Below are 18,119 nucleotides of genomic sequence, written 5' to 3' on the forward strand. Positions count from 1 at the left end.
GAACGTATTTTAAGTGGGGTGCAAGGTATTCGTCGTTTTTCTCACTTAGTCGTTCAAATGTTTCGCCTTCTCTGTCCTACGATTCGTATCCTGGAGTGAGCTAGTTGCATAGAAGCAAGCGCATGTTCAGATATTTCCGGCTCGTGTCGGTCTTCTCATCATATTCTGTTCATTGTTAAAAAGGACATGAATGAATTTCTAGTTAATAGCAGTAGACATGAATGGCTCACAAAAGCGGGCAATTTGCTTATCATGTTGTTCCTGGAATGCCCTAGGAAGCCAGGAATGGAAGGACGAAATCAAGGATTGGGCGTAGTTGTCTGTGAGTAAATGTTAAACCGTGTTCTACTTATGCTTTTAGGTGTGCGCCAATTGGGTTTCGTATAGTGTAAATGTAGAACGTATATTAAGCAATAAACACTTATAACATAATTTCCGTTCATAACAACCCTTCTCCATTGACTACTATTTCGCCTTTTATACCACCCACGCTATTCCACATTCCGCTTTGGGTTTGTGTTCAATATAGTGACACGAATGAGAGGGCGGTTGACGGATTTATATCGCCTATGAAAATAACCCGTAATAGGAGCATGGAGGGAATGACTAGGGTGTGAATCCCTAAGAGCAACAACTCAATACCAATTTCTTCCACATAGCCCCTCTTGTCCTCAGATTTGGAATTTTATAGTAAAAGGGTGAAAATAAGAAGAATCGATGCCTGCTTCTAATAAGGATGAATTATGGCAATTGAACAAACCCATCCTGTATGTAGAGGAATCTTTGTTTGCTTTTAATATAAACTAAGACTGAGGTTTTGACTAGTCAAATGACTATTGCTGCCGCTCATTCTCACTCCACAGCTTCCTACTGGTCCGCGCTTCCGTTTTGTAAAGCTCTACTCGTTCAGTTTAGTGACTGGAAAGTAGCAGCCTGCTCGTTCGTGCTGTTGCTGCTCCCTATCCTGGAGCTACTGGTGGTATACTCCTAGTAGTCCTAGTGGGTTCCTGCCATTCAATTCTGTCTGTATGGTACGGAACGGCACGGTGTTGTGGAATCAGGCCGTACAACGACGACAGTAACCATTTGTTCGGCATCAAGAGCACACTCCAATTTTCACTGCACATCTTCAGTTTATCCCTTAGCAGAATTTACGGTGTGTATTTTCCTTTTTGTGATATCTCACTTTGATTTAAGTAATAATTGACTCTTTACACTTGGAAGTTTGTGTAGTTATATAAGCTGATTCAAACAAATAAGACGGCTTAGTGTGTGCACTATCCTTTCGGGGTTTATCTAGAAAGGACCTGGCAAATTTTCGCATCTACAAGTGAGCCAGGAAACGCGTTCATATTCACGTAATCTTTAGTAGAAAGATACCAAAAAAACCCATTCTTCGAATTAATCACTCAAAACTTCCAAGACTTAACAGAGCAATTAATTCGAAGACAGTGTTAGTTATATTTTGATTGGTTTTGTGAGTTTTTTTCAATTTCTCGCATATGTGCTTGTGTGGTTTTATTTAGTTGACTAACAGTGGAATCTCAGCAGTTGTTCTAGGTAAATTTATTATTGATAACACCTTATTCATAACATATGTAGTAGTAATTTTGATTCAAGCTATAAAATCATTAATCGCTTCTGTTGGAAAGTTTGTTTAGTTTCGTAACTGAACCTTAGTTGATAGTAGTTAAAACTTTGACTATACTCTGAAGGATATCGACGTATATTTAGCAGTCCTGATTACTGACCACTAACTGCAAACTATTTATCGGTCTGTACAGTCAACGACAACTGGAGACAATAGTTAAGGATAAAGTTGAAAAATGTCCGTTACAGTTTAGATAGCCATCTAAACCAATTCAAATTTGATAAAATGAGTAGGAACCTGGATACATGTCAAGTTCATCTAGGCATACTATGTATATTCTATCTTGAGAAGTCGGTGAAACCCTTGTAGTGGTTCTATTCCGTCTGCTAAAACTACTAATATTAAACTGGCTACAACAATGAAGAACCCAGATTTATTTCAAGTTAAGCAGGCATATATCTACCGTAGTATTTCTTGTACGCTTGGACTTCAATAGGATATCCTGGGTGACCCAGGAAGTAACGTTGGTCACTCAGGAGGTGACGATGGCTTAAACAATTTTTAAATGAGATACTTTCAAAACCTTTGGTTAGCTGGACTAGTAGTCACTGTGTTTACGTTTACAATTTGTAATTTCTTCATTATTCTCAAGTTTAGACTCGATCAAACTGACTTGAAAAAGTCTGATGTCAATTTCGAAAAATTTGAACGGGTTCCATGGGGTGGCAATTTCAATTTAGGAAAGAGAAAAAAATCACATGGAGCTCATCTCCTCTAATGATGCGTTTCAGGAAGTCTGGTCCACGAGAAATCATGTCTCCAGCGACATTTTTCCGATGCTCTTTTTGCGAAAAAATTCAGCTTTTTCGGAACCAGTCTTGCAGTTACTCGTTTCATATCCAAAACGTTGGTAACAACTTCATGAACTATCATTTTATCTATGCTCAAATCACGATTTTCAAGTACTAATTTATTTATTTTCTCGATGTCATCGTCAGTGATAGATGTTGAAGGCTGTCCAGAACGCGTCAAATCTTCCACCATTTCACGCCTTTCTTTGACCTATTTGTAAGACTAATATGCTTGCGTTTTCAACATAGATAAGTCACCGAAAGCCTTGTTAAACATTTTCAAAGAATTAGCACAAGAAATTTCGTTTGCAACACAAAATTTGAGAAAAACTCTTTGTTCAACTTTTTTATCTATAGTAAAATTCGCAGAGCATTTTTGAGGTAGACTGACATTGGCAGCTGCTGTAAACCCACAAACTGGCAGACCGTGCTCATTTTGGTCTTTTGATAATTAAGGAAAGGTATATCAACTTAAGCAAGAAAAATTTTTACCGATCCGTTTTGAGTGGTTATTTTAAATTGCCGTTTCCGGGTACTTTTTATACAGAAGCGTATGATATTTTCGAAGTCTCGAGATAATAATATGTAGGACATATTAATATTAATGCCTTAAATAAATGCAATTAATAACTTTTTTTTAGCAGGTGCACTATCACAGACAGTTATGGTTAATATTCAGTTAATGGTAAGTGCTAAAATGCGTGATGTTGTTTATTGTTCAACCTTTAATTTCCCTTTATATGTGCCTCCACTCTTCTCAAAGTACGGCCAATTTCCGTATTTAAAAATGGAACCCACATAATAGTCACCATCTTCGTTTACTTCCTATAGCCTTAGATTTTTATGAAACGTAATCCCAAAATGAAAAGAGAAAAAGGACATTACGCTATGCGTAAATATTATCTATATAAACTGTGACTACCATTATTCATCGCCTTCGTTTTTCCATTGTATATATGAATTAACCAGAAATAACCACAAAAAAGATAAAGGTCGTGAATAATCCTCTTACATTTTCTTGCAAAAATGAATATTTGAGATGAATATCTCTTTATTGGCAAATAGAAATATCGTAAACAAATAAGATACAGGAAGAGTCATGCTGAAGCTTTTGTTTTGAATTTTTGAGCGTCTGATGATGCGTCGGTTAGATATATGTATCTAAGCAAACAACCAGTTTGCTAGTGGGTTTGGAAGACAATCATCAACGTCGATTAAAATGCTAATTGAACTGTTGTCATATGAAGTCAGCATTGCTCCAAGATTGAAACCATTTACAATCTATACTCAAAGAATGGAAATCTTAAAGTTTCCCGATGACTCCCAGATCCGATGGGTCAAATATGGACCAAATTTCCTAGATCCGCGTCAATGGCTGCGTACTTAACGTAAAGTATCTGTAAACTACCAGATACTGTAGACACAAAAAAGCAAATGAGGAAACAAACAAATTTTCAAAAGTACATTTACCTCTACCTCAATAAGGTTAATTTTCTCAACTACCATTGAATTTTTTTATATCTTAAATACGATTTGGTGTATTACTTACTCCAGGCTGAATACGTCCTCATCTATATAACATACTATATATATCAAATTGTTTTTCGAACGTGAACTAAATTAATGGCAATATATTGCCAGTAAATGCACAAGCCATGGAATTGTTACGGGAGAGAAAGACACGGAAGAATTACATATTCTCAGTGTTTATAGCATTTCTTTATGGTTGAATTGTTTCGTTGTATTCCTGAAAATAAGTGAAATTTGTTAGCTGAGTAATGGCCTGGAAGAGTCTAATGGACCCAGAAACTCAAGATGTTCATGAAAATATACTATGTTATTACTAATATTCCTTAAGTACTAATAATCCTTTCCCTGAGAGCCATTTAATGAGGAAATTATAATGTACACTTAGTTTGTCACAAGGGGGTCGACCTAGGTAAATCTGAAAAAGATTAGTAGTGCAGGCTGGATCGGGGTATTGTCAATGGCGAATGTGTTTCTTTATTCCCCATTCCCCTCCCGGCGTTGACAGTATGATCCTTTAGAACGAATTTGTGGTGAATGATCCTTTTGCTATCGAAAAAAGAATGAGCATTGTCTTTACTTTCGACTTTTGGAACAGACATCTTTTTCAAGGCTGGTGGACCACACCATTCTGCTCTCTGGAGCTTCGTTTGCGGATCATAGGCGAAGCACCAGCTCTCGTCATCCGTTATCGAATCCAAAATCATTTACCATCATTTCGAGCAGATCTTCGGGGTGAGCGAGACGCTGTTCCTTTTGTTCGGAGGTTAACGCATACGGTACGCCCACACCTCTCTTCGTCGCATTTGCGGTACAGCTCGGACCTGTCGTGTTTTTGGCAATGTGTCCAGACTCGAGACACTCTAAAGCATCTTTTCAGTGAAATCTTCTCTCGTAGCCGACGGACGACCCAACCGATTCGGACTTTGCTGGCGGTGATAGCTCTTTTTGCCGCTTTAAGAGGTAGTCTTACTCTACGTATTACGCTTTCCGTAGCCGAATATTAGTCTCCTGAATTGACGGTATACCTAGCTGAGACCAGAGAGCTTGACAAATTTTCTTCTCTGCAGTGATCTCGTCTATGTCTTTACATTCAATGAATACTTGATTTCTACTCAGTTTGACTTTAGTGTTCCCCTTATACGGTTCACACGTTCACCTACGCCCATCTTTTGCCGTGGGAACTGGTAGTCTTCCGTTGGATAACTTTTTTGCTGTACCTGGAGGCGCTTTCCGTACATGTGAAAGGGGTGTGTAATTTTTTTTCCACAGAATATAGTCGTGGGAGGTATCAAATTATATTGTTGATACCGGGTGAAACATAGAGGAGTGAGGGCTCAAAATGTGCGCCCAAAAACCTTTAATAGGTCTTCCGAAGCCTCCAGCTTCCGATATTCCGACTTGTTTATTTCTTTATTACTCTTCCTCTATACATTTTCATGTTACATTTTGCCAAATATCCTACCATATATTGATTTCACTCGCCAACCTATCTATTTTTCGTGAAAGCTTCCAAATCTCATTTTCTTCTTACATTTAAGTGCGTCAATGCTCTGACGAGTTTATTGTGTTTACTTCTCAGCGTCCCACGTAGGTATACCGTAGCATATATGAATATCATCGCATTTAGATGGGATATTCATTCACCTACTAAATATCTGCAACAATTCGTATCTGAAATGCCATAAGTCCACAAAACACGTCGAATTACTTTATAAGCACAAAGGAGTTCCAATTTTCAAGTAGCAACTTAAAAGTAATTACGATGACATATATTATATGTGGGATATTCTGGAAATAACTACATAGCTTCACTCAAATTTCATTGGAATATCTTTTTCTATTAATAAAATTGGAATTAATAGATAAATAAGTTAACGTAGTTTTCTCCAATTATTCATTTTAGTCACTTAGCGAATGTCATCCACAAAAGAATGTTAGATTGAATGCTTTAGTAATTCCTGAAGATTTACATCGGAAAGAAGCTAAGTAAAGTAAATACAGTACAAGAGCAATCAATCTTGATCATAGAATTCTAGCTTGACCATAGAGCTTAACATAGTAGACCCAATTGGTCAATGTGGTTGCATGGAAATGACCCCAAGGTTATACTAGGAATAAAGGAAAAGAATATTAGATAACTTTTACCTTTACCAACAGTACCCTTATTACGAGTATATTGAAAGATACTCTAAGAAAGATACCGTCTTTGAATGTCACGAGGACTTTTCATTGATAAATATCCTGCCATACGATATGTGTCCTTAAGTATATGTTAGTGTGCTTGTATTTGTTGAAAAATGGCATTTTGCTTTGGGCTCGTTGGCACTCCAAGGAAGAAAATAGAAGATGGAACGAAGGATGAATGGTGATGTGTTGTGTAATGATGATGGTGTGAAGGAGCAAACATCCTTTTCTTCATACGATATTCTGTGAAGAATGAAAAGTTTCATATTACCTACTCTAAACGTAGTGAAATTTCGAAATTTTGTGGGTGAGAGAAATATGTTATTTATGTGTCTTCGGGTTCAAATCAAAACGATACATTCAACTGGCGGAAGGGAAGGAGATGAGCTTTCGATTTTTTTCGATGTTGATGGTAGCCAAGTTTATTTTTGTTGTAAATAAAGCTATTCTCACAAACATGGTGTTGGGTGGTATCGAAAGAGTTTTATCTTTTCACCTTAACGCCCACAGACGGAATGTAATAATAGCATAGAACTATGGATACAGGGTTCTGACACGAGATGTAATATTTCTCCAATTCGGGGTTTGAGGACGCCCAATTGAATTCTCCCAGTTTTATTGATGAAATGAAAGCCTGACTTTACGGAACTACATTTTTTTCTGTGTAAAAATACTTCGAACTCAACTCCCCATAATCCCTTGGCAGATTCCTGGAGGCGGACCTGATACAGGTTCCATTTATACGAGGGTTGTTTAAAAATAAGGTTAACACATTTTTTTCAGGCACAAGAATTCATTCAAAGAAATCCGCTGCCAACCCGTTGAGAAATCTGGAAACTTCCTCTTGCAACTCGTCGTCGGTCTTGAATTGTTGATCGCCTAGTCGTACCTTCAACTTCGGAAATAGATAGAAATCATTGGATGCAATGTCAAGGCCAATGGCTTCTCAGCCAAATCCCTCGATTAAGTCCTTCGTGTGTTGTGAGACACTCTGACGCGCATTGCCTCCTTATCAGAGGACTAAGCTTCGAGACAATTTCCGGCCCGCCCGCCTGCCTCGCCAAACTTAAATGATTCTTATAACTTTACACTGTTTTATCCTTTTTTTCGCTATATTGTCGCCAAACAACATTATCTGCATAAAGCAGTGGTATAGAGCGCTGGACGTTGGATGTACCTTGTGACGGTGTCCATTCACAAGAACAATGAGGAGTGGCGAGAGAACGCTTCCTTGATGAACACCAAGCGATGAAGCGGTTTTGATCCACCTGCCACACTTCGAACATTACTTTACCCAGTGATAAGTAAACTTTCTTAAAAAAGGTCACCGTTTAGATTTCGATGGACAGATACCGTATATCAAATTTCAACATTTTTTTCACTAATTATACAAAACAGCATCCTCCGAAACACAAGGTATCATCCCAAATGTTGATTCCTATTCTTGGGAATTTTGTAAAGAGTCATGCCTCCGAATTTAATTACTTTTTCAGCTAGAATTCCCGCAAATGTGGGAAACATAATTCTGAGAAAAGCGTTAATTACCAACAAAATACGATTACAACAACAACAACAAATGTACTCATGCAATGGAATGATACCAAGTGTTTATAGATACGCTATTCACATAGCGCTATAAGATTAAGTTAGCGCATAAAGCGGGTAAGGGGTCCTCGAGTCTGAGCCTGTATTGAATAATTGCCCGGTTCTATGCTCATAAAATCTAAAGAAATGTGAATTTCGCTTTTAAATTTCTGCAGTGTATTCTGGAAAAGCTACGTTAACGGTCTAGCCAATAAAAGAAAATTGATTCTGATACCCTCCTAATGTGGTTTCCTTTCTTAAGCCGCTTTTCTTCGACTTGGATGTTCAGGCTAGTGTCTATATATAGCGTATCTTTAATTACACGTCCAACACCTTGGCGTGCGACTGAGTGCAATCGTTTCCCATTAAAAAAAGTCATCTTCCTAATTTAATGTTACTCGAACGGCACATATCTTTTTTTATTTGTCCTTAAATGTTGTCCATACCTCAGGAGATATATATAGTTAGTGAATCTTATTTTTTTATTGTCTATCAAACCCCCAGACACAACAACTTTTAACCCTAAATATTTGGCTGATCGTTGGCATTGTGATAATGCTAATACGCAATAGGGTAAATGGCCAGCTAACTTCCTTAAATGGTGCCACCGGAAGAAATTCAGACTATGGTCCAACGAATGGAAATTCTGGAAGTAGCGGTGGTGGAGGCGGTAATGGTGAAGTACTTTTATCAAAAACTTCACCCTTGAGTGCACAAGAGCCAACTTGTGAGGAATTACGAGCAATGTGGCGGTGAGTAATTGTCTTTTTTCCTCAGGAAATAAATTTTAAAATGGAATTGTGAACACGAGAAAGGCTTGACACCAACCATGCTCACTACGAAGAGCGAAAATGATAATAAAATTTTATGACTATACAGATGCGAACAAAAAAGTAGTAGTACGAATTAAATAACATTTGGATAAAACAGCAACGACGGAAGTAATTAAAAATTATAATAACACCAGGTGGACTGAAAAGTTCGTTTAAACTTAGCAAACCATTTCTCAGCGGTTGATTTTCCTGGTGTAAAGTGCGAATAATGTTTGTCAAGAACAAGCCTCGGCTCCAACAGTATTTTTTTCCCCTAAAAATCATATGCATTTACTACTAGCAACGCGTGTTAGCCTATGAACTTTTCAGGGCGTCTGGTATTTATTGGAAAACTGATTGTCGACATGTCTTGTCAGCTCGCCCGCAAACAGAACAAGATTTCATATTCTAAATAGTAAATTTATGTCCTTTTTATGTACTTTTTTTGACAAAGAAAGCTGGTCGTGGCTACGGAGGAATAATTTCAATTCTTCTGTTTTTTCCACTTATAACTTGCCTTAAATATTTACATTCCCCATCTTGAAAGCATGGCGAATAATCAGAAATAAGTTTTGCCTTATTTATTTCACTGTCAACGCTCAAATAAGTTATTATATTATACAGTCAAACCTGTCTAAATTGGACCACTGACAGGACCGAACAAAATCGGTCCGATTGGCAGGTGGTCCTATTACAAAGGAATAGAAAATGCAAAGAAATACAGAATACAAAAGCAAACTCAGATTATGCATGACCAAAAAATCGGTTATTTTTATCTGACACCTAATCTGTTTAATAAAAGCATTTGTAAGTAATTGGTTACTAGTCCAAAGCTTGACGATGATGAACCCTGCGTTGTTAATCCCTTTCATTCTTTAAATGCAATGTCTTCTCTGGCGTGGATTTATAAAATAAGCCATTTTCATCAATATTGTCCTTGTCCTTCAACTCAGATCTGGAGTTAATCCCTTTCCGTTTTAAATTTTAAAAATCTTCCAAAGTCTTTCATATTTCTTCGCGAAATACCAAGATTCTATTATATATATATATAGTTGCGAAATTCGCTTTAGCTCCCCCCACGAGTTCCCGAGACGCTCGCACTCGTCCTCTACTGTTTTACGCCAAGTGCTCTTGGAGCGACCCAAATCGGCCATCGTGGTAGAGTAGACTCCACTGCATGGCATAGCCCGCAATGCAATTGTCGCCCTTCCTTAATGTATAATTTATCCACTGCCACTTCTGTCTTCATAACACACCCGGGTGGTCCGATTAGGAGGTTTGACTGTATGCAGAAAATACAATATATAAGATAAAAACACTTCTAATTTGTTCGTAACTATATATCATGCAGTATTCCTATTTGTCTTAGCTATTACACTTTAAAATGGAAGGAAGTGTTTAAGTAACAAAGGATTAGTTTAAAGTGTTGTTATTTTATTGGAATTTATATACGAACTTGTATTTAGATTCTCTAAACGGCAATCACGAGCAGCAGAAGTAACAAACGAAATACCTACATATCGGGATCCATTTGCGTATAATATTTGGGAGCCGTATATTGCAACAACTCGCAGTATAGGAGGGTGAGCTCCTGATTCTTATAATAAATAGAAAGATATTCTTTCGTTTCTTTTCTAATTGCATACAATTTCGATTGCTTACTATAATTGAGTAATATTGAATCTAATGATATTCTGCAAGTTGTTAAGGGAGTCATCCCGTGTGCCGGGTTGGGGAAATCGATTTTTTTTACTATCAATCGCATTCCGGATATAGTGTAGAATATTTTGGCAAAGTAATTTTTCGATATTCCGAGCCATTCGCGAATTACAGACGATAAATCTGATATATGACAACATGTCATATATCAGATTTATGTCGATCCTCGTCAATCCGAACAACGCTCGAATGACTTTACTAGAAAAGCGAAAATTGAAGTCAAGGAGCAATAATCGGCTTTACATGGCCTTTTCGAAGAAACTGAAGGTATATGGAGCAGGTATAGCAGATTAATGGTCATAATGTTATGCTAAGAATCACATTTTAATTTTTAAATGCGTTTTTTTCGAAACTGCATGTTGAAAATCGGGTGCCACTATACTACAAAATCTATCCAACGGAATTCTTTGAAATTTTCCCGAGTTATTTAGGATATATTTGTTTCGCAAATCAGGAGAATTGTGATTCAGGGTCAAAGCTCTTACTGTACAAGACAATCATCTTGCCAGTCTTCATGTATTCCTCGAAAACCTGGGTTCTTAGCAAGAAAAATTGCGAACTCATGGCCGCGTTCGAGAGAAGAATCCTCTGAAGAATTTTTAGCCCCTTAAATGAGGATGAACAATTCCGTAGCCTACATAACGACGAAATCTATGAGCGATACCATGACCATCAGGTTGTGGATTAAATCCAGTTTAATAGGTTGCGGTGGGCGTCAACACTCCATTGTACATAATTAACCACAGTAAGGGACCTAAAACAGAACCCTAGGATACCCCACACGTTATCAAGAATAATTTCAGTCCATCGTCCGAGTCGCAGTACAGACTTCCCCGAAGAAGAAATTCAACAACGATGCCTACAATATCTTTCGGAACCTGCTGCTGACCTAGCTCTCATTTTCAGGGGGATTAGTGATTAGTGCTTTTCGAAACTGGTCTTATTTCTGATATTGCAAGAAACGTAAGGGAGTGAGAACTCATAATGTCTGCCTGGAAAAGTATAACCGGTCTCGTTCTTAGAACCCAGCCAACCGAAAAATCTGAAAAAATTATAATGGTGGAAAAAACTGCCTCCACACCGGATGACTCCCTTAAAAAAATTTTCATTGCATTTTGTCAACATTTTTCCATAATTATTGTTCAATTCAGGCAACCAAGTTAGAATGCGCACATAATGCAACATAATTTAGTTCTTAAGATCTTAAAGAGTAGAGATCGTATGATAAGCGATCGGTATTGTTGCTTTACCATACTGGTGGTGGTGGGATGTAAAAAAATGTATGTACATATAAACTTGAAAGATATTCTCAAAGCTGAAGAAATATTTTGTGAAGAGGAAGCACTTGGAAGCAGGGACATCTTCTTCTGCGCTTGTGCCAGGTGAATGTCTGCATCAGACATTAGACGGAAGTATTCGTATTCACTTGTGTAGTTATGAATATTTAAATAGGAACATATTCGTATTCGTATTCATAGAAAATCATTGTACGAATTTATTCGTATTTACGAATTCAAATATGCCCACCACAGCGCTCATCACACAGTCTTCACTACTCAAGATCTTAGCTTGTGACAAATGGATTGCAACTTGGTTGCCAATCAGCTTGCCTGTGTAGGGTACCTATTATATAATGTACCTTAATCGTTGAAGATTTTTTTTTTAAAAATGCCAAGTAATAGTATTATATTCTCTCTTTCGTACATTTGTCATCTAATAATCAGGGTACGCATAACACCACGTTATCGTGATGCAACGAGACCGGTTTATGGTCGTATTCTTCATCGGGAACCATTAGCAATTATGGATAGAAATCGTGCGGCTATTGAGGATTTTTCGCGTGGTGGTTATGGGCTACAAGATGGATCATCATCGAAAATGCAATCCACTGAGCCACGACGACGAATTCAATTTCGATTTGCTGGCTATGGTCCAGGTGTTGGCGGTGGTAACACCCAAAATTTACTTACAGCGCATCATGGAAGTTTTCAAAAATTGAAGGAATTAATTTGGACGGAACGGGCCAGAGAACTGGCCACACAACGGAAAGCTGAAGAATTGGCAGCTCGGGCGGCGACCCTCAAAGATGTTGCAAATGGGCAAAAGTGAGTTGAGAGGAAGTTAGAATAAGAGATCCGCCTTCCTTGCATATTCGAATCGAAGTGATACTTCCTACATGATTTTAGATGATTAGATGCGTTTTTATTGTTTATCTATTTATTCCATATTTTTTTAATAAAGAGTTGAATCTGCCGCTCCAGAAATGTTTAGAATCCGACAAGGATTTTTAAACATTCAGCAGGATTCGTCATCATTTTTCACTATGAAAACTCTCATAGAAACCCCCCAAAGTATTGTTATCAACAGAAAATAAGACTCTCTTTTACTGTACAGTTTCGCGTTCCGCCGCCAATTGCAACAGCAAAGTGTATCAATGACAGATGAAAATAGAAATCCTGACGCGGAACATACTGGCTCAATTATTGCTTTACCAGGTGGCGGACAAAAATCTTCACCTGTTGGCCCTTCAATATTTTCTGGTAAGCAATCTAGTGGTATTAGTGGTTCTGCAGGAGAAACACATTCCTCACTTCGATCTGGCGGTGTTCTTTTGCCAGCCGGATCGTCGTCATCGATTGGACAACTCAGAACTTACGGTTACAGGCAACCGGGTGCATCTATATTCCGAGAAAGAAATCGAGCGCTATATCGCCAGGTGAGCCAATCATAATAATAATTTTATCTTTGTACTTTTTTTTAAGAATTGGTAGTCGCATTATCTACAGATTTACATATTTTATGATTTGTCTTTTCTCCAATCGTGTGTTGGGGTGGTTTAGTGGTTAGAGCGCTAGGTTGTCGTAGCGGCATGTCGTGGCTCATATCCCATTGGTGGCAGAGGGCTTTTTATCGACCTGCATGGGTCGCATGGATCTCATCTAAAGTAATGATGCATTTCAGGAAGTCTGGCTTCTTTTGTAAAAAATTGAGTTCTTTCAGAACCAATCTTTCAGCGATCCGTCTCGTACCCAAAACGTTGGGTAAAATTCCGTGAAGGACCATTTTATCAATGCTGAACTGTATTACACTAAAATAACGATTTTCAAGGACTAATTTCTTTATTTTGTCGAAGCTATCGTCAGTGGTAGAGGTTGAAGACCATCCGGAACGAGACAAATCTTCCACCATTTCACACCTTCCTTTGAACGATTTTGACATAGATAAGTCACCGAAGGCCTTTTTAAACATTTTCAAAGAATTAGCACACGAAATTTCGTTTGCAACACAAAATTGGAGGCAAACTCTTTGATCAACTTTTTTATCCATAGTAAAATTCGCAGAGCAAACTCCCCCTCAACACGAATTATTTGCATGGTGATGTGAACATTATTAATTTATCCAAATTTTCATTATTTTTCATAAATAATCAAATTAAAAAGAAAATGTTAATTATCCAAAAGGCGATAGCCCCCCAATCGTTGCCTGGCGAATACTATCAACGCGACTTAAGAAAGGCTGCTGATGAAAGTAGAAGTGATGACGATGATGATATCGTTACTAATGATGAAGTTTACGAAACTGATGATGGGCTTCCGTTTGTGGCTGAAGTCAAGTCATTGCCGTCGCGTCATAGTAACCAATTTAACATTCAGGACATTTTAGAGTCATATTATAATCAACTCAATTTGAATCAAGATGGTCATACTCTAAACCTATTTTATTAGTTTTATGAAAAGTGAGTGAAATTTTAAAGCGAAAACTGAAAGTCTTAACGATAAAGCTAAAAAAAATTATGTATATTATAATTATTGCCGTATAATTGATAATTTTTATCTATAAGAAGAGCTGGAAGCTTATAACTGAACTTTCAAATTTAAATTTGTTATATTACATTTGCAAAAAGCTACGTCCAGTGTACATTGATTGCATATGTCACACATTTCAACACTATTGGAATGTACACTTGAAAGTAATAATCGGGATAGTCGGAATTGTAATCTTTTCACAGGATATTTTACTTTATTTTTCACCGTAGGATGTGGTCCATTGAATATGACCCCAATCACGACACTCCATACCTCTACATTACGATACAAAGAATCTACGACATTTGGACGAATTCCAATTTTTCCCAATCCCGCTCTCTCCTAAATCCTTCGCTACCTACATATGACCCTGTTCCCTAGCGTTATTCTTCCGAATATTTCATGAAAGAAAGTCCAGCCGAGAGTTACCTTTTATTTCTGGTTGGGTTTATTAGAAAACATACAAACTGTAACAATAAGATTATTCTGTGATGCATGTCTTAGATGTAGATATATGTTCGTTCGTTTTTACCTTTCGATGTCTTGTACGTTTTCTCATGATTTTAAGGGAAATTTTGTAGGGGAAAAACAAAAAAAAAAAAGATATCAAAATAATTTTTTCGATGTGTGCATATGCTTGAGCTTCAACCTACAAATGTTCGATATTGAAAAATGCAAAATATTATAGTAATGCGATTAGAACTGCAATAGTCAATCTGTGTCTGATGCGTATATATATGTAAGTGCATTCTTGTGTCGTTTTTTAACTTTGAAAGGACTTCAAGAAGAGATACCAATAATCAAGTATGTTTGTCCTCTCGTTATTTTAAAGGGCTTGATTGACCTTGATCCTATCGTAGAAGATTCGAACAGAGCGTTCCCAATATTAGTTATGTCATCATAAATTATTATCCAGCGTCTTTAACATATTTTGATATCATCCTGATATTTGGTTCTATTCTAAATATAATTAATTTCCTTTTCAATTACCTTCCTCTAAAAAAAACTTTTCTGTATTCATCACGCACATACCAGGGGATGTGAATTCAAATCACGTTCATATCCTCAGAGAAAATTACCTCGCATTTTCCTTCTTTGATACAACTACTAGGTAACGCCCCTGCTAGCTTTCTTCCTCCTTATGTATATACATAAATACATACTCGTACAAATATCAGTAGCCGATGGTGCGATGGAAAGTATAGTGAGAAGTAGAGGACCACACTTCATAGCAATTTAATGCTTTTCTGCTTTGGAAAAGAAAAGGAAAAGAGGGAATGTGGTTGTATTTACCAAGAAAGTTTTGAATGGTTGTGATACTGTATACGATAAGATATATCGGAAAATATTGGAGAAATAAGCTACGAGGAATAAATGGAAGAATTTTCAAGATAGGTAATCCACGGAAGCTTTGAATAATGTTCATTTGTCCTACTTGCCTAAAATTTGAATGAAATTTTCCCGCCTTTCAATTCTGCTATTGTTTGTTATTATTATTACTATGCTTCGGAAAATACGAGAGCTTAATTTGGATCATTTCACAATATTCAGCTCGTTAAATTATTTCACGGAATTGTGTTAGCGCGATATTATATAATATGTATTTAATATGATGGTCATATATAGGTTTTGCAATTCTGATTCAGAATTTTTCAAATCAATTCAGATTTTTCAAAATGACTTATAAATCAATTTTAGATCTTTCTATTTCCAAATCAGATTTTTCCATTTTAAATTCAGAATTTCAATTTCAAGGATAAGGATGGAGCTTATGCAGTGCACTCAGTCAGCGCAGTTGATCGATTCTATTGAAGTTACACTCTCCTCGATAATATTGAAATGAAGAGGATATTGTTGAATATCCGCATTCAAAAGAATGTTTTCCACAAACAATTTGGTTTTAGAAAAATCCTTCTCTGCTGGATTTACTTGCGGGGAGTAGAGAGGGAGGGTACTTGCTGTTAAACCCGACCCACTCATTTTCACCGTAACTGTTGATGTTCTATGAATAGCTATGCCGTTGGTGTTTTCCATTTTTTCTTGCAATTCCGTCGAAAATTCTTTGAAACTGATTGTATTACAATTTCCTACAAGGATGATTTTAAAATGGACTACTTTTTAGTTACTCATGGCTTTTATGAGGGTCACATTTCCTCCTTGAACTGTTGGTGCGGTCAAATTGCCAAATTAAACTAGCTTGGGTTCTACGAAAATGAAGATTGAAACCCGATTTTATATCTAGAAGTCATCAAAAACAACAAAGATTAAGGAGATTGTATTTGTTCCCAGACTATGAAAACAAACAATTATAGAAAATTGTTGGGTAGCTCATATTCCTCTCACTGCATAAGCCGCATCCTTATCCAATGATAACATGTTGGCATACCTAACAGTTGAACATTGAAAAAATTCCGAATTTGAAATGGAAATTTCTTAATTTGGGAATGGAAAAATCTGAAATTGACTCTCTGATACTCAACATCAATATCTCCCGCCTATCTCTTTGAAAAATTCCACCCTCTGTAGAGGTAGAAGTATGAATATATTTTAACTTCAACAACCTCTACATCTACTGATGTGAACGACATGTGGCGCATATCCTATGCCTAAACTATCTTTACCCAAAAAACCTTTCAGTTTAAAACACATTTTCTTGACCCTTTCTAGTTGAACCGCCAAAATTGGTATTGGTATTATTTCCACTGAATAAAATTACTTTCTGTGTTTTTTTCTTGGGGTGGAGAAAAGGACGTCGCCGAGTTAGTAAGTCTGCGCCTTTGCGGCTGTAGATTTACGCTCCTTGGCAAGGATGGCAACGGAGATTACTCCCGCGATCACCATCAGGGCCGGTTCTGAGACAGTGCGATAAGCAGACGCCATTCGGAACACCCTGTCTCTGCACTTGAGCAACGCGCTTACGATACACCTGCTTGTTCCCATCCCATACATCCGCGCCATAGAGCACAACGGACTGCGTTGTTCCCTATTCTGTGTTAACTGATACTTTTGTAACATATCCTTTAAATAATTAACGATAATATTCGACGTTTCTCTAGGGAGGGGTTGCAAATCTAACATTTTGAATAAAACTAGGTAGCTTTCTCCTACTGCAATATATTTTGTTAGTTAACAAATATGTATTTCGAGAGCTACTTACTCTCTTCCTCATTACTTAAGCTACAATGGAAAGTGGGAACTCCCTCCGGGTCCGGAGTTTTTTCAAGAGCCCGCAATAGAAATTTCAATGGAAAAATGGATAATATGGGGGCACATAATTTTCGCCCTAGACTCTTAGAATTTTCGGGCCAGGTCCGATTTTTCGCATTATTTTCACCCCGGACTCGGAGAGGTAATGCTATTGAAAACACTGTACCGTGGATGCAGACATACCGAATCTCTCGAAGAACTGGTTAATTAAGTTAGTGCTCACTGATAGACGAAGTCGGATTTGGCATGGAGAAGGCGTTGAATAGTCTCTTAAGATAGTACTGCTAATAGGCAAAGACAGAGAGGTCGTGCTATTCTTCCATCTAACGATATAGCGTTACTTAAATTGCAGTGGTTGGGATACGCACTTATAAATCACCTACGTCCTGAATTTAACGCGGTTTCAAGCAGAATTCCTTTTCGAGGCAATCCTGTATAATATGTCTTTCTCTTTTATCTGTAAAATAAAATCGAGTCTTCTAAGGGCTATCTAATAGGTAAGTGGTGACAGATTTGTTTGTTCGATATATCTACTTTTTCGATGCTTTTATCTTTATGTTGCGTGTATAAGATGGAAATAAATTTCCATATCATTCCGAGGAATCGTTTCCTTTCAACTATCACTTCCATAATTTTAACATATTTTTGCGGGTGGAACTCCTTATTGCGAAAAGAGTTGCTCATTTCTACTGAAATATTCGATTTTTAACGTGTGTACAATTCTTTTGTGTCCGGATAGCTCAGTGATTAGAGTACAAAGCTGTCGTACAGAAGTTCGCGGTTCAAATCCCACTGCTGGCAGTGGGATACCAGTCGACTCAGCTGTGAATCAGTA

General features: G+C 37.3%; 1 protein-coding gene across 1 annotated transcript; it reads left to right on the top strand.

Annotated features, from left to right (window-relative positions):
* Window positions 1-958: 958 nt before the first annotated feature.
* On the top strand, window positions 959-18,119 carry LOC119661046. Its single transcript, XM_038070239.1, has 8 exons — window positions 959-1,156; window positions 1,552-1,560; window positions 3,084-3,127; window positions 8,245-8,492; window positions 10,019-10,135; window positions 11,996-12,376; window positions 12,666-12,987; window positions 13,733-18,119. Exons 3-8 carry the CDS (start codon window positions 3,107-3,109, stop codon window positions 13,994-13,996), a joined length of 1,353 nt encoding a protein of 450 aa, XP_037926167.1. The 5' UTR covers window positions 959-1,156; window positions 1,552-1,560; window positions 3,084-3,106; the 3' UTR covers window positions 13,997-18,119.

Source organism: Hermetia illucens, chromosome 7 (genome assembly GCF_905115235.1).
Source record: "Hermetia illucens chromosome 7, iHerIll2.2.curated.20191125, whole genome shotgun sequence".
NCBI classification, from domain to species: Eukaryota; Metazoa; Arthropoda; class Insecta; order Diptera; family Stratiomyidae; genus Hermetia; species Hermetia illucens.